The sequence below is a fragment of the Accipiter gentilis genome, chromosome Z, assembly GCF_929443795.1.
Source record: "Accipiter gentilis chromosome Z, bAccGen1.1, whole genome shotgun sequence".
In the NCBI taxonomy this organism is placed as follows: Eukaryota; Metazoa; Chordata; class Aves; order Accipitriformes; family Accipitridae; genus Astur; species Astur gentilis.
In genome coordinates this window covers 37,152,268-37,170,761 of record NC_064919.1, presented here as the reverse complement: position 1 = coordinate 37,170,761, position 18,494 = coordinate 37,152,268, and the positions used below count along the sequence as shown (strand labels likewise).

The 18,494-nt window shown below is 37.2% G+C and overlaps 1 protein-coding gene across 6 annotated transcripts in view; it reads right to left on the bottom strand.

Annotated features, from left to right (window-relative positions):
- MEGF10 (multiple EGF like domains 10) overlaps window positions 1-18,494 on the bottom strand; it is a 107,461-nt gene that overhangs the window by 58,171 nt on the left and 30,796 nt on the right. For all 6 annotated transcript variants that reach the window (XM_049796460.1, XM_049796465.1, XM_049796461.1 and 3 more), the window contains one exon: window positions 8,873-8,965. In XM_049796460.1, coding sequence (XP_049652417.1) covers window positions 8,873-8,965 — 93 coding nt within the window. The remainder of the gene's footprint in view (window positions 1-8,872; window positions 8,966-18,494) is intronic.

Genomic DNA, 18,494 nt, shown 5'->3' with positions numbered 1-18,494 from the left:
ATGAATGACCATCATCTGCAACTAAAAGTAGACCAACTGTAAAATGCCATATATAAACACTATTCCAGTGTTTTGGAGCAGAGGATATAAATAAGAAAACGGTAACATTTCTAGGAGGACCCACAAATGACTTCATTATTAGAGAATAACCACCACGAACAGCCAAGCATAGCCAGTGTAAGTAAAATAGGCCAATATTAAGAAAACTTTGATTTATCCAAAGGTGCAGCCCACTGACAATCTTGTTATCATAAATTGCCCTAAGACTGTCCAGAGTTTAGCATTTGGAAGAATGACTCTTCCTTCTGTTCCAGAAGCAAGAAACTTGCTTGTCTTAACATAAATATACATTAGTGGAACTAATACTTTAGATATCTAACTGGCAGTAAGTGGAATCTGATGAATCACAGTAAGAATTTCACAACAAAACAGAATAGCTTTTTATGAAGGCAGCATTTAAATTCATAGGTAAGAGGAGCCACTTGCCTCAACTTTTTTTCTGATGACCTCAGTAAGGAAACACACCCAGAATAAGTCCTCCCTTTTCTCCATCAACAGTGGATGCCCATCAAACTTTCAAGTGTTAATAGAAGGGAAATTTAATTCTAATTCATGTGTTACATAGCCTTGTATTTTGCATACCTGAAAATGTGTTTACTGTTTTGCCCAGAGAGTGCCTTAATTACAATATGAAGGCTCCCAAGCACCACACTCCAGATTAAAATTTTGTCAGAAAACTGGATTGATCTCCTTCTTGACTGGAAAGAAGGTGTTTCACATATCATAACAACAGTCAAATAGCTCATAAATTACATTAAGGCATCATGTACCTTTGGTCTATGCAAGACTAAACTTGGATAATACTTTACGGATCTTCAATTACTCTTAGCTGATAAGAACATGAAAAGTCGTAGCCATGTAGATGCTACTCTTAATGATCTTCATTTCTGAGTGTGTTTGTGTTCAGAACAACATTCATTGATTCACTAAGCAAAAACCATGACAGAAATATGAATGTTGTCACTAATCTAAATCCACACCATCCTTATCGGAAAGTTCAGACTGTATTCTTGAAACTACTCTCTGCTATTATGATTTGGTTTAGCTGTGGATCTAAACCATTTGTTTCCCTTAGGATATTCCTGCAGGATGGGAAACAGCTAATAATTCTCCCAACTGGAATTTAAAGCAAATAAAAGCAAATTCCTACTGACTCTGAAAGCTATAAATACTCAAAATACTCAAAATTCTACAAGGTGCATTAAGTCCCTAGTGACATCAACCTGTTTGTCAGCCTGGATTGCAAGACAGTAAATGTGAAACATGGCAAACAGAAATTTCAGAGATGAGTCAAAAAAGCCAGAAAACAAAGCGAGCTATTCTGGAAAGTAGAATAAAAACATCCTTTAGAAAACATTCAAAGTCTTATTTAATAAAAACATTATATTATTTCCATATTTTTTTTATGCTCTGTTCTAGTCACCTCAAGATGTTATGAAAATATATGCACATACATATCAGAAAAGAAATCTTTTTCCTTTAAAGAATCACTCATAATAATTATAAAATACCAATGCCTTTTAGTAAAAGACCTATTTTACCTACATCCCAGACACAGAAATGAATAGTAGTGGTTTTTTTCAGAACACACTTTCTATTAAATCTGGATTTTCTTTGAGTCTTCTGCTTCTATCTGATTTCATTTGTTATACTGCAGGCTTTTTTTACCCTGTGGCACATTTTTCATTCTTACTTTTTGTTTTGTGTATAAGAAAGGATTTTTATTCAAAATGATAAGCTTTAATTGAATTTAGGGATTATTTTTTTCTTTGTAAAAGCCTTTTGATCCATGAAGTGGAAGAACAATGAAAATGTGTTTTTCAGGTCCTGTAAAAGACTGGAACTATATGCCTTTCACATGCCATAAATTTCAGAAGACTCTTTTAAAGTGCTTTGGACATCAGAACACAAGGTTGGATAATTGCTAAGGAAAACACACACAGATGTCTCTTGGTGTTAATTTTATCTTGCTACTGAGATAAAACCTGTTAAAAATAATCACTACCATACGAAAAGTTACAAAATTATAAGAATCTGACTGCACTGTATAGAATGGACTGTTGTCCATGATCCTGATTTTGCACAAATCTCCTTGTAGGACCATAAATTAGCTTTTTTCCTTTTTTTGCAATGACTTGAAGGTCAACTTAATTTTTAAATTAGCAACAAATGTTGTACTTCACATCCTTGAAAACCTGCTAAGAGAGCCACTGACAATATGTAAGTGCACCAATATATATGGCAGACTGAAATTAAAACAATACTAAAAGTACTTCTGCACTGTTACTAGAAACAAAAAATTTAGACAGATATTATTCAAGGAATCAACTTAGGTAAACACCACAAATATACTGAGTTTACAAAATGGTGAAAAGCAGAAATGAAAAGCATCTCTGATCCCAAAGATGTTTACAAATCAGTAAAACCATCACCATTTACTACAATGCCTTCCTTCAGTAAATCTCAACATAAGTAAATTTACTAACTCAGTTTTGTAGAATATATGTTTTTGTTTCTGCTTTTGCTTAAGGATTGGAACTGTAATTCAGCAAAATACTGAAGCATGTCCACAACATCTGTTAATTCCCCTAGAACATCAAACCCAAAATACTTTACAGCATTCTATTAAACATAAGAATAATATAACTTTAAATACATCATTGTACTGAACTCTAGAAAAGCTCAGTTGCTATGTAGCCCTGGGAATTCTGATACCATCTACCATAGTGACAGTGTAGTGACTCTGCCAACAACGAAGGTGATGGCAACTTCCATTAATACTTGTTTTCCTTATGTGCACCTGATCTAACTTGCTGGTGGGTTAGCTTCTCAACCCAAAGATATTCAGCCTTGTCAGAAGAGAAAATAAAGAGTTCAGCTGGCAAAATTGAGGACAAGTCAGTTAGGGGAATTACAGAAGTAATAATTACAGAAGAATTAGGGGTAGTAAAGACTATGGGGAAGACACATGTAATAAGAAATGGTTAAATTTAAGATTTTTTATGACCTGCTGTCACTTTTGCTAACAGGACACATTTGTGCGTGTAGCCATTTGGGAGCCGGGGCAGGGCACAGTTCTGCATTACTTAAATGAGCTATTTCTCTACATTTTCCATAAAAGCAAATAGCTCTCTGTCAGGATACTCTGTAGTTTCACCTGTGTGTTCAGCAGTTTCTCAGTTGTGAGAACCAAGCCTTTCTGATGCGAGCATGTGGTTAAAACCAGAACCTATTTCTACAGCCTGTTGAATGGCTTGGAAAACTTAAGGATGAGCTAGCTCTCTAAGCATATCTTGCAAACTCTGTTAGTCAAAATGCTTTTGATAAACAAAAAGGAAAGCACAGCCTTGGTCAAAGAAGCTCAATTCAAGATTCACAAGCTGTGCCGTCAGAGTGTACAAGATACTCCCAGGCCCCTTCCCTGGTACCCGCACCAGACTTGGGGTGCAAGTGTGTCTGTGGAAAACAGTCACATACTCACCCACCTCTGCAGGGTTAATGGAAATTATAAGCTCCACTGAGAAACTGGCAGTGCTTGTAACTCACGTGAGTGTCTCACACAAGCTATGCCAAGGGATCCTGTTTCTGCCATATTCTGCATCTGCCAAGTCCCATGAAGAAAACAGTGAGATTCTCACAGAATTTGCAAACTTTACAAGCACCCATGACAGTAAAGGAAATCTGACAGTGGCAGAGCTACTGTACCTTAAAATTTTCCCTAGTAAGTGCATTTAAAGGTAAGAAGATGTTTCTCTCAGATGCCAGCTTTAAACGCTCAGCTTAATGTATTAAGGAAAAAGCCGGTCCTCTTCTCATTCTTTATAAAACCCTGGAGGCAAATTACACCTTAGGGCCACTTGTTCTACCCCCATGCCCTCAGACTATAGCCCCAGTGAAGCTCTATTCATCACCAGTGGAATCAATTTAGAAATTAAAATCCAAACAAATCTCAGATTACTTAAATACAATAAAAATAGAAAATGCCTATTCACATTTCCACAAACAATCCTAACATACTTGTCATAAACCAAAAACATGTCATTCCCTTTTTGCTTCACTACCCAGGCCAGCTGGGGGGATCATGAAGGCTATAACCTTTGCAGACAAGTCAGTGCAATATTGATTTTGGCCTTTTGCCTCTGCTCCAGCTTATTCAGAAAGTGTCCTATTGATTTTGAAGGAATTATTTGTGGACTACTAGGCATGAGAAGAAAAACAAAGTGAATGTCCTGATTGCTTAGTGGGGGTCCATGTTAGGCTGCATGTGTATCCACCTTGCACGCACATTCAAAACTGACAATGAGGTCCGTATATTACGTATTATAGCAAATACTCCTGCAAGAGTGTAAGTGGAAAACAGGCAGAAAACATAATCTACAAATGTAAAACCTGGTTTGATCATCTCTACACATCTAGACAGCCAACTATCACTATGTGTAGCAACTTTTACAGAAGACTGGCTTTATATACAACCTGTAGTCAAAAATGCTCTTATACCATGTAACAATCCAATCTGACACATCAGATAAAAATTTTATAGAAACAATAATCCAGTTTGGGAGGGAAAGGTTGTGTTGGCTTGTTTGTTTTCTCAATAAAAACTATTTGTTTACATTTTTAATTTACAAACATACCTATCTTTACCACTGTCTCCTTTATTTCTAAATTCTGTCTTTGTCCCCAGCCCAGAACCAATCAACTTATACTCCTGAAGCTCACAAACACTTCTTCAAAGGGGTGCTGACAGCACACTGGTTGTGCTGATTCTCTCGCTCCAAGGGATAGGTTCAACATGACTTCTGTCCACTCATTTGTCATTGACCTGACTACTGTGTTAGGTCAATAAATCTTTATTAGAATAACTTGTTTCGCATGACTGTCATCTCCCCTGCTAGAATAGAAGTGTTCTGCAAATGAGTGATCTCTCAATCCAAGTAGCATTTCTTCTCAGATATATGTATATTATCATCAACTCCTTCATCAACTCCCACTGAAATTCACTGCAAGCAAACACTGCCTAATACAGTATATTTCCTATAACTAAAAAGAAAAGGTCTGAAGAAAAAAATATGTCTCACATGGGAAAGGTTCCCCAAGGACATATTATTTAATTAGCCAAATTCTGAGACCACCACTCAGGTTTTACTCACAGAAGAATACATCCAATCCTATTTTTCTCTCAGGCGGGATGTAAGGTTTCAGAAAGGCAGAGGATGTGATGTAGAGGAGAGTTATAGGCTGGGCTAGAACTGAGCACTGAAAGAGGACAGCCTCAGTAGTTCAGTCAAATCTTTATCCCTCTTCTCCCTAAACTGAAAGCAGCCACTGACCTAGGCTATTAGGAATTGGATAAGACTCATCACAAAAAGGAAGTAATGGTTGCTACAAAAGAAAATGGGAGTCTCCCCCAAAGTTTAGTCCCCAGAAAGGTCATTAGGCCATAACACACAGCAGTATGCAAAGATAGGGGAGGAAGCTTGCTGATTCAGCTTCTACTTCATAATGCACGAATTTAGTCCATGCAATCACTGTCATTTTTTGAGAGAATATTACAGCATTTAGGAAGCACTTGTCTGCAACTACCACCCAGAAAGCCACTGTCACATAGAAGCTGTGGCATACAGTTTGAAAATTTATTTTAAATGCACTGGACAAATACAACTGAGAAACTACAGATAAAATCAAGCTGGGGGTTGGCAGATGGACAGATACTGCAATAGGACTAACTCTGTTCTCAGATACTTACAGATTAAGTTCCTTTGTAAGGAGAATAATCAATACAGAAAGGATTGAAAAAGTTGGGAAGAAAAAGTTTAGTTCTGCAGTTTTAAAGAAGTTTAGTGATTAGGTAGAACAGTTGCTTCTGACATTATTTTTATTCATGAAGATGAACAGATTACTAAATCTGGAACCATGCCTGGTATCTCGCACTTTGAGAATAATGTCTCCCTTTCTGTCACAGTATTTTATTGGGTCATCAGTAACTATTAAACCCCTGAGTGTCTGCCTTTCAAAAATACTGGCCTGCCTTGTAATCATTGTTCCTTCTCCATTATTCAGTTAAACAGTTACAGAGTTAAAATGTTTACATGATAGACATTATTATAGTATGGCAGTTTGCATGTATTTTTCTTGAATGAATAACTTGCCATATCAACATTATTATTATTATTATTATTATTATTGAGAAAAAGCACCTCTTTATTTTATCCCATTATACCTTTTGTTACTAAAACTAGTCATTGGGGATCATGCAGAAAATACAGTGAAAGGCAAAATATGAAAATCTCCTACGCAGGGCAAGCAACAATAAAACTCAGTGCCAGAGAGCCAAAACTACTTACTGTCTCTCCAACACTATCCACTGCTCTTCAGTTCTATTTGATCTGTGCTGTAGCCCTCAGACACACGGATAACGAAATCATGCACAGCTAGCAACAAACAGCACCACTGAAACTCAGAAAGACAATCTGGTGAAAGCAACACCTTTTCAAGTCTGTCCACACAGAAGGGGATAAATTCCAAAACAAACATCCCTGTAGCATATGGACAAAAATATCCTCTTCCTCAGCCTACCCCTCTTCTTCTAGGACTACATTAGCAATCCGAAACAAATTTCAGCAGTTCCAGTTAGCTCTAATGTCACGCAGAAGCCTTTAGAGGATCACCAATCTCTCCAGAGATCACACTGTTCAAAGGTACATGAACAAAGGTTCTTTCAGCTTTAGCCTGTTGTGTACGCACACCGGAAAGTATTTTTGCTATTGAGGCTGCTGTGACAAGCAATCAAAGGCAACCAACTGAGGAAGAAGCAGAGGAAAAGAGCTGCACATGTATTCAAAATGAATTATACCAGACAGGTAAGGGAAATGGAATCTAGAAAATCCTGTGAGAGGAAGGATTATTTCCAAAGACAGATTTAGACGCTCCTTTCTCATCTGAAGTGCCCTTTCAGCAAGTTTTGAACTCGGAAATCTCAATAAATAACAGTATCTCCCCATTCTATGTGTCTAGTGATACACATTTCTTCTGCACCTTTGATTAGTTACAGAAGAGCTTGATACATAAGGCTTTCAGAAAGAAGGATCACATTTTTTGACAACTTTTGACAATTCAGCACACTAGATTAAGATCAGTATTACAGTAACATTGCATGGCTAACTCAGTTTTATGCCTTATGAAAAACTTGGTGTTTCTTTAGAGCTGTTTATGAAAAAAAAATCACACGTAAGTATATACAAAGACTACACAACAAATGTAATAATTTTTAAATGGTTAAGTTCTTCCTCATGTAATTTATTATTAATTGATTTTGTTCACTCTCTCTCTCTCTCAAATTTTACAAAATACACTGCCTAAACAACAGATCAGTTCCAGATGAAGAGTCATTACAGCACCTTGTTTGCAAAAAAAGAACATTTCCCTAACTCTGTTAAGGAATGAGGGTGAAAATACCATATTATTTTTGTCCTGCTGATGACCTAGGTTTTTCACAGTTGTTATTTTTATAGGAATCCCATACTAAGTAAACTAGCAGCATAATACCTTTGCAAGACATCAAGCTCTGATTTATGAATTAGAACTTTATATGATCTGTGAAATTTAAATTATAAATATTTGTTGTTGCTGTTGACTGAAATATGTTCCTTTCAAGTGAACAGTCACTAGCAGTGACCCACTTTGAACTTGAATGTAAGAAAGTATATGGTTGTAATGTTAGCCCAAACATTATATTTCCAAAGACCTTAAAAAGGGGAACAGAAAGATGGAATAAATAGCAAATTATAACAAATTTAAAAAAAAAAATATCAAGAATTACTTTGAGAAGCTCTATTTCAGGCAAAGGGAAGGAAAAATAACAATTCATGTTCTGCACAAACGATTACCTTTGACAGAGGAAGGGATAGCACACAAACACATCAGTCCTGCCACTGAGGAGTTTCGGCCCTCTGTCCAGACCTTACTGCCTTACTGCAGCTTGCAGTGCTTGGTTTTACACTCAGAGTCTAGAAGACAGTAGTGACTAAAAAGGTCATGAACTGATACTATTTTACTTCTTCACTCTGTGTTTTTGACATTTTGCTATGTTCTTGCATCAAGCGTGTGATGGCCTTGATCTCTGTAATTTCTTTATTAAGCGTGACCACCTGCTCACTGGGTTGCATGTGACTGCACCCACATGCCAAGCAGGAAAGGTGCCAACCTGCCCCTGTCTCCTGCTGTATGTGTCCTCGATACTCCGCTCTTGCTCCCCTCATCTCCTGCACACACTCTCATGGCAGAGGGGAAGGAGAAGGAAGTTGGGGAAGTATGACTAGTAAGTGAGAGTAAAATGGGAGCAGAGTAAGCAGACAGGGAGCAACTAAAAATGGAAGAGGGGAACACAGTGAATGGAAAAAAAGACAAGTTAGTGGCAGAGTGAAAAAGGAGGATAGGGGTGTAAGGAAGGCTTTGCTCATAGCTTTTAGACATTGCCTGGCACCATCATTCTTTACAAATTAGGAAAATAAAAAATTAAATATTTTCTTATAGTTAAAATAGAATTTTATCTAGTCTACTCCAGATACCAAGCTCTGTATCATCTGCATGTTTCTGAGCACAAAATAGCTCACGACATTTAGCACTGCTAAAGGACAACATTGTTTGCAAGTAAATGAAGAAAAATCAGGTCACGCAGAGTAACCTGATAACTCAGAACAGTCCCCTGACCAGAAGGCAGGAGTCCAAGCACAGAATCGATAATAATCTGCCCAAAAGAGAGGACAAGACCACGGAAAGAGCATGAGACAGGCAGAAGCAGGTGAAAACTCACCACTGGAGCAGTTGGGTCCTCCCCAGCCAGGCTCACACTGACAGGTGTTCGGAGCAATACAACGACCGTGGACACATTTATCAGCACAATGAGCTGTCAGAGAAGGAAATAAATAAAAGAATTAAAGAAGAACTCCTAGCACTAGGAAAAATATTCTAAACTTATTCCTAATCCAGATCTTCCATGTCTCAAATATCTTTTAAAAGCAAAATAAACATTAATGTATTAATGTTTGATGGCATCTCTTCAAATAAACTTGCTTCACTCTCTTCTATTTCTCCTAAGTTTGAAGGCTCCAACTAAAACCACGTTGGTGCTACTCAAATACTTTTGCATTTAACAACGAGAAAATCATCCACATTTAATGAAAAAAGAGTCATAGTATGATATACATTGGAAACCCATCTGACAAGGTCCTGGGCAAAAGGCTCTACGTGGCCCTGCCTGAGCAGTGAAGTTGGACAAAATGACTTCCACAGGTCCCTTCAGACCTCAACCATTCTGGAGTCTCTGGAGCAAACTCTCACACCAAGAAAAAGAGGGGAACTTTGCACACATAAAAAAGGGGGTTATCTTGCAACAACATGGATAAAATATGATTTGCAACACATTACATTAATATTGATTCTTCTGAATGGTTGCACAGTTCAAATGAAGCACAACAAAACAGTGATGATGATTAAGGTAAGGCACGAAAAGTAAACCCTATGATTCACTGCAACCTTTATTCTAAGTGCTAAGCAGAGCTGCTTGAATTTTTATTTTTATTTTTTTTAATTTTATGATTTGCAAGCATGTGTTTCTACAGTCAGGGCTTACTTTGAAATAGAGCTTTTATTTGAAACTTTTAAGAAAAATTTGAAATGGCTTCAATACCAAGCACCTCAATGTAACTGACTTAGAATACAATACACTGAAGAGGAAGAATCTGCAACCAGCAACAGTTTGCTGGCATCATATTCATCACGAAATACCCTTAACTTTCCAAAATATATATATGCTGTAATACTTTCCTTCTGGTTTGAACAACAACAGAACTTAAAAAATGTGCACAGGATGAGAATTTTCTTTGTACCAACATTTCCAGAGAAACTATGACAGGAATCTGATCAGTATACCAATGAATACAAGGTGACTGATGGGAAAAAGACAAAGTTGGTGTTTACAAAAAGTTTAATGGGACTACAGGTGAATCATCTCAGTTCTGAATGGATTTAAAATGCTCTACAATAATTAGGAAAAATACTTGAAAAATGCCCTGTCTTTTTCCTAATTAAACACGATGAAGCACATTGGTCATCTTTATATTTTGTGTGGCCAAGAAAAGGGAAAGCCACACAGAGATCGATCATATCTATTGCTAAAATCTTTGGTTATCTGGGATCCCAGCCATTAACTGCATATTTTTACAGCCTTTAATTTTCATTCTCAAATTTATTTCTAATAAGCTACTTTTCAGATGTGCATTAAAATGATCTTCATTAGAAATCAACAGGGAGAATATGAATTTTTAAATTTTAGATGATACAAGATACTAATTCAAAGCTATTTCATTGTTCTCTATTTATTTATTATGAATAGAATGGCTTTAAATAATACATCACAATTTTCCATTAGTCTTATAGCTAGATATGAATTACTTGTACCTTTGAAGATTCTTGCCTAGTATGTGCTACCTTGGGCACTGAAGCTGTCCCTAAACGAAATGTGTGAAAAATCTTACCAGTAAGCCACAGGACAACAGATGGTAGCTGTACACATACACGTCTCTGCACGTGCACATGTATGAATAATTTAGTGAATACCAACAAACTCAACCCAAATTCCCAAGCACTAGGGCTAAATACAATAAAGTGACATTTGATCGCACACTCTGTGAGACAGATGCAAAAAATTACAGAACTGAAAATGTTGTAAGAAACTGCATGCAGCGAGAGGTGCAGAAGAAGCTCCTTGAACATCCCCTTGCGCTGCCCCTCACAACATGCTGAGCACATAGGTCCTTCCTACAACCCCTGTGTAACAGCACACACTATGGTGCTGTGCAAATAATCATCAATTACTTCCAATAATAAAACAGACTTGTCTTAGAACAAATGTACAACAGAAGAAACTTTGGGTCGGAGTGTTTACAGTGCAGTCATCTCACAAATTAGAGCTGTATTCTTTTCTTAACCACAATAGCATAAATCAACAGCAGCTTCTCTTCAGCCACTGAAGTGATGTTTCAGTTTTCCAGTAGTAGGACATAAATCGAACACAACTCTTCAAAATGGGCTACCACTACTAAGTCTCTATAGAAGTTATCTATAGGTAACAATGTCAGGGCGTTTGACAGCCAGAACTCTGCTGACTCTAATGAAAAAGAAATATGAGATAAGGACCACTGAAGGAAGTCATGTAACAGAAATGTTGCTGCTTCCAAATAAATTCAATGAAGATCAATTAAAATTATATATATATATGCCATACAAATACACAAACTTCTTTCTCAAAGAAGGGATACATGTAATTTTTTAGTTTGAAGAAAATAAACTAAAGCCAAGGATGTTTCAAAAAAATGTTCAAGATATACAAAAGAATTAAAGATATCCAGTATTTCCTTTTTTTTTTTTTTTTTTTAAGTTTCTTAGTGCCCCAAAATATATCTGGTCACAGAATGATTTCTTTCTACACTCTAGATATACATAAAAACCTATTTTGTAACCAAAAGAAATTATTCTCTAGGCACCTGATGGGCTAACTGACTCCTGGCAACTGAATCCTAGTTAACATCCCTAAGAGACAACATCTGTAAAAAAAATTTTGCACTGATCATGTGGATAAGAGAACCAAAATTTACTACATGACCTACAAAAAAGTGTAAGGTGAGGACAACATGAAAAGCACTAGAACAAGCTGAAAAGACATGAATGACATCAGGGACTGAGAAACTGTTTTCTCTTGGTTTTTTATGGAATTGGTGGACATGATATAAGAAAATACTTATGTGCAAAAGCAGGTGGAAAACTTAACATTAAGTCTTTTTGATACTGAGCAGCGTAAAGAAGCACCAAAAATTCAGTGGCAGCAGTAAATTGCACAAGTCATATCTTCTTCTTTTTTAAGGGAAAAATCAATTATCATATGAAATGCAATCTGAGCTTACTCTTTCCTATTTCCTTTTACACCTTATTTCCCTTTTTCTTCTGTGTCTTACTGTTTCCTTCAAAATCTTCCCTAAAATCTTGCCTTGTCCAACTTACAGGTCTATTTCAGCAGATCATATTCTTTCATTTTCTTAAAAAACAAAAGGTAGATTTGCTTTCTACTACAGAGTATCAGCTGGCTTCAAGTATCTATAGAACATCTGCTGCTGTGTGTGCAATTCCCTGCAACAGCCCTTTCCACACCACAGGAGGACCTGCCCCGTCCCCTGGACGCAAGCCCACCAGGCTGCTTGAGCTTTGTTCCCACCTCAGTTGCAGGCACTGGTACTCCTGTAACATGAACATGCCCTGCTGAGGAAGCTCAGCAAAGTGAATCAATGTGAAAAGACATCTGTAATCCACCCAGGCCATTGACACCCATTATTACAGCAAGCTGAAAGTGATGTGAGGCAAGGGCTTGGCCAACATGCTCACAGACGCGCCTCAGCACCACAGCTTCATACCCGGGGGATTAAGCCAGTCATGTAGAGGTGTAGAACGTATAATAAAATTTTGGGTCAAGCTACCACTTTCCAACACTGATCATGTGTCTTGCACTGATATCAATGAAGAAAGGGAGATGGTGCTCCAGCTCAAGAGAAGATTGCAACTCAAATGCCTACTTGTATGCTGATGGGCTCTGGCATAACCCCTGCAGTGCAAATGCAGATTGCTCTTCCGTTGCTATACCTACTTAAAGTATTACTGCTGAGTCGAGTAACTCCTGTGCCTCATATGAATTCCACTTCCAAACTAGAGTATATATGAAGAGTAGAACATTGTAAGACTTGAAACTTCCGAATGGCATTTTATGAATCTGCCCACTGTGATTAAGAAAGTGACATGAAGTTATTTCATTATAAGTCGCCACACACAACATTTAGACAGCTGTGCATTGCATTATCTGATGTTAAAAGAAGATACAGAAGAATTTCCAGTAGCGAAATTTGAAAAAAGATATTTTTATCTTCAATGAAATTTTATGCATGCATTTTAGGATCTGTTGCTTCTTCATTTTTGAAAAGCCAGACATAAATAAATTAACATAAGCAAAGCTTGACATATTTTGGCTGTAATTATGCACATTAATAAATGACCAGGAGAATGAACTATGGTTCCACAATTAGACTTCCACCTTTTAAACAAATTAAGCACATCATCAGATGAGCAAATATGTGAAATCATACTTGATTTCAAGAGATTTCATACCTGAAATCTATGAAGTAAAATTCCTATCAACTTTACAGAGAATTTGTATTAGGAAGACTAGAGCAATATCTGAACTGGGCCTGCTTTTGGATTCTAAGTAGATCTCCATATTATTTCTTTCAGATAAACTACTTCCGACAAAAGAAGTCATACTACATGCCTGACTGTGCTTCATGGTTAGCATTTCTACTAATACCACTCTATCCTGATTTGGTTACCTGAACATATCCTTTGATTAATCCTTTTTTCCTAGGCTTGATGACCAGTTGCTATTAAAAGGAGTGATATCCAGTTATGCATTAAGATAGATGGTTTATTTTATATTTCAGGTCTTGAGGAAATTCAACAGGCACATTTCTCCTTTGATGTTCTTAGAAATGCTACACTGTCAGAAACTGTATATGAAGTCAATGTCCAAGGTACCAAAATGCTACTAGGATCATTCTCCCTTCTGCATGTGTGTCAATCTACAAGAAATCCACCAGAAAACATCTTAGTCTTTGAATTCTTTAATTTCAGAAACATGCTAAAAATTGAATGGACTTTGTAAATGTAAAAAACCCACCACCAGCAACAAAAACCAAACCCGCAGAAGACTGCACTTTTTGTAAAAACTTCTCAGTCTGTAGCTTAGCCTAGCATCCATATGCCAAATCTTCTAGGGATTGCCAGTGATATTAGGAGATAAGTGACAGTAAATTATTTGGAACAAATAAGAGATTAAGTTAATCTCTCAACCTGGTGTGGACTTTCTAAGGCCAGGAGTAAGTTCCTTTATAGAACTTAACAGAATGATTCTATCTTTGTATCTGCATATAAACTGCATTCAGATCACTTCAGGAAGTCCATCAGATCTAAACATTAATAATATGCACTGTAATTTTTAAGAGCAAAAATAAATAATCACCTGAGCTCCAGTTAGCCTATTCTTCTGCAGAGATACTGGCAATAGGGAAGACAGAAGTCAGAAATTTGCACATTATTCATATTATTCCTTTATAAACAGCACTTATATGAGGAGAGCACACCAGGATAATACTGGAAGTTCTAACAGATATATGCATGCTTATAAAAGTCCAAGTACTGACCCCACATAATGTTGAATTAAAATTAAAATATAATTTTTTTTACCCGCCTGAAGACAAATCCAAATGGCACAACTAATAAAACACAGGATAATTTTTCTATTCAGCATGACTGAACACTGCTTGCCATAATAAACACAATCTGCAAGAGAATATATCTATACTGGCCAAAAGTTACACCAAAAAAAAGTGTCTATTATAATATTTATTAACATCAAGTAAAACTTCCCCAAGAGGTTCCCTGAAAAGCTTCTAAGGGCTGCAGATGGAGACTGACTTCTGATGCCTCTTTGTCAATTACTAATAGTGATGTAAATGCAGAATCGTTTCAACAAACTCCGAAACGTTGGAAAGACAGGTATCTGAGTTGCTTAACAGACATTTTTTTAAGCTTATGGTGGCTGTAGTGGGGTGGTCTTTTCCATAAAACTCTTAACGGATATCTACTTCTAGTGTGACTGTCTTCTTATCAATGGCATTAGTCAAACAAAGAGGATGCTAAAATTCTGTATCAGAGTTTGAACAGTTTAGAGTACAACAGTTACATTTAATTTAGAGAAGAATAAACAAAAATTTCCATATGTGTGATAAAAAAGGCCTGGTTGTATATTTTCCATATATATATATATATTTCACACATATATATAACTATATACACATATACACTGAATCCAAGGACAAAACACAAAAGGAATTTTCATCAAAAAGTGAAAACACAAGTTTCACCTATTGAAAGTTTTCAGGAAGAAGTATGGAACTTAGAGTCACAATTCCACAGAAATCTTATATCCTAAAATGAACTCAAATTAATCTGTTCAGACTGGACTCCAAAAGACTCATAAAACCCCCACTTAAATTTCAGCCAGTGCTTTTCGCTGGCTATTGGTCATTCTCTTCCTTTGCGAATACAAAATTTACAGACTTCAGCAACACGAGGCTGGCACATTCTTGCAATTCTTTATGCAGCAATAAATAATTCTCTTCCCATTATAGGCAGTGAAGTGGCATTACCACTGGTAAGTACTACCTCTAAGGGAACAGGGACTGGTGAGTATTCACACTGTAGATTCCTAATTATTATTTTAAAAAGGAAGTCACAAGATTTTGATTCATCACTGTGTGCGCTGAAGTGGTGAGTCATATAAAAATCATCTACCAGTAGAATTTTCTAATTAAGCTATCTAAATTGCAAAGTCAAATAAAGGAACAAACAAACAAAGAAACATCAACAGCACCACAAATACTTTAGCCTTTTAGAAGCATCCTACATCCTCCACTAAGTAAAAAATAATACACACTGCATGGGAAATAAAATTACCCTAATGGAAATCCTGTGCACATTGTGGAGCAAGAATAGAATAAAAGAAGATATCCGCAGCACTTCAAATGGCTTTGATTCTCTTCTATGTTTGCATATAAAAAAGGGGGGAGGTGCATGTGCGTTTTTCAATGTGGTCGCCATTTTCTTGCAGATTTTGTGTTGGCTTTCTGGCAGTGATATATCTCCTATGATGACATAGGAGAAGAGTCCTCCCCACATCACTATCTCTTACCATTTGATCTCAACTGACAGCATCACACTTGTTTTCCAAGTTAAACTGGACAACTAGTATTATCACAGTGTATGCAGGCATCATCTACTCTAGTATATACAAGTTCACTGCGAAGGAAGCTGGTTGAAACAATGGAAAGCATGAAATATTTGCCACCTTCTATTAACAACTGAGCTCCTCCTTTCCCCTGAATCCTCAGCTCTAGTTGAAGATCAAGAGGACTGAAGGTATCTCAATGCCTTCAAAGGTCAACCATTACAGAAGCAAATAAATGCAAAGTTAGTTCCACTGAAGGATCTTTATTTTTACATAATTTGAAGTCTGAGGCATTCCAAAATTTCTTCAAAAGTCAGAGCAGATATTCCCTGAATATCAGCATCTGGCATCTTTTTATGTAATAACAGTAAAAAATTACTACATCCAATGTGATCTGAATTTACTAGGTTTTCAGTATTACTATGTTAATGTAGAATGAATTTACTACATATACTATAGCTATGTAAAAGCTGTAGTCACATGAGAGACTCATCATCACACTTGTCGTGATCAGTCAAACTGTTATATACTTCAAAAAGTATACTACCCAATAAAAAAAATCATCTTTAATTTGTTTAATTATACAGCATTTATATGTGCTGTATAATTCATATACAGCATTCATATATGCTATATAATAACCAAATATAGTTAGAAATTGGTTCATATAAGTCTAATACATACATGTTAAAAACAAAAAGGTTAAAAAAATTGCCAACCTGATCTCAGATAGATCCATTTTTTTAAAAAGTTGGTTTTTAAAAATATCATTTTGACCTTGCTTTTCCCTGTGCAGAAATCACTTTAAATCAAAGATCTTACTGCTGCATTTTCAAATTCCAGGAAGTGCCTTAAAACAAAAATTCAAATGAGGATAATGTGATGTGTTACGACATTCGCAGGTCATGATCTTCCAGGGATACAAATAAATCCTGTCAGTCACTTCCAGCCTGCACCTCACAACAAACATAAAGGCACAAATTAAGAACCTACTTTGCATTTTTATTGAATAATTAAATTTAATGTACATACTGATATTGATCTTCAGACTCTTGTTTATCGGTAAAGACCAAAGACTTATCCACTGCACTGCCGATTCCTAAACTGGGTTGCGAAATCCAGTGGCAGTGACAAATCCCTTCTACATTATTTCACAGAACTTTTTCCTGGACAGCCTTCTCCATATCTTTAGTGCTATGTTTCACCACTGCCATTACAGCTGTCAGGCAGACAATAAAACAATTAAAGTATCTCCATTTTTCTCATTCTCAGCTGAGAAAAAAATGCCAGGTAAAGCAGGGTTAGCCTGAAAACGTGCTGTTACATGAGCCAGCTTTTTGCACGTGCCTAGGTCCAGGTCCTGCTCCAGGGCGGTGGGAGCATGCCGGCGGGCTCCCGGTGCAGACCAGCAGACTCAGGGTTTGACTCGGGGACATGACGCAGAGCTTCACGCAAGAGGACCCAAAGCAGCTGCCAAAACAGCTCACACACTGTGGCCTTCCCAGTAAGTTGGGCCTTTCACTTTTTTCTCTTGGCAAGGCTTGCCAATTGGTTGCCTGTTCAGAAACTGGGCGGCAAGCCCAAGGGCAGTCCCAGCAGGCCAGAGGCTCCAGGCCCCGCCAGTCTGCTCTTACAGGGCCCCACATTTCCAGAAAAAAAGTCAACTATACTGCCTCAGTCCTTCTGACATTGTTCATTAAGGTTCTGCAGGTTTTTTAAGTCTCATTATTAGAGGAGCTGAAGAAAAACCAAGGAATAGATATAGCTGTTTTCCACTATAACACATGCCCTTTCTGTTTCCTAAAATTAATAAAAGTATACGCACAGGTCAGCATCACAAATTAAGTTACAGACAAAAGAGTGCCCCTGATGAGTCCAGTTTTTCAAGGAGATGAAAAGATGAAGAGATTCGGTTCCCTGATTTCTGGAAAACTTAACATTGTAGCCCGTGCTGCTCAAGTGCCTTCACAGGGACAAATAATTTGAAAAACTATTGAATTATTTTCATTTTTAGCCCTACACATTTGCCCATCTCCAAGGATACGCCATCCTTCACAGTCGCAAGGATACGCTTACAAGTTCCCTGCTGTCAGTCCTGCCGACAGGACCATCTAGCTACCCAACCAGCTGTATGACTCTGAACAACCCTGTGTTAAACTCCTAACCACCTGCTTCCAGGGCTCTGGATTAACACCTCCACTATTTTTATTCTGCCTTTCTACTATGCTCTTGAAGGAACACCATCTTAAGAATCAGACCTTCCTAGGTCTGCACAAGGCCGAACAAGAGAGAGAAAGATTGCTGAGCCAAGGCCACCACGAGGCTCTGGACACAGCTTTTCCCTCTTTAGACTTAGGAAGATGTGGAGGCAGGGGCACGGGCCACAAGAGAAGGCAGTGTGGCCTTCAAACAGTTGTTACAGATCTCTGTATCTGCAAGAGAGGCTAAGCATGGGGATCAACTGGGGCCCATGCTAAGGAGAAGAACCTTCTATTTCCCTTCTTGAATTTATTTACTGTGTTGGGAAATGCACTGACACTTGTGTTGTGCA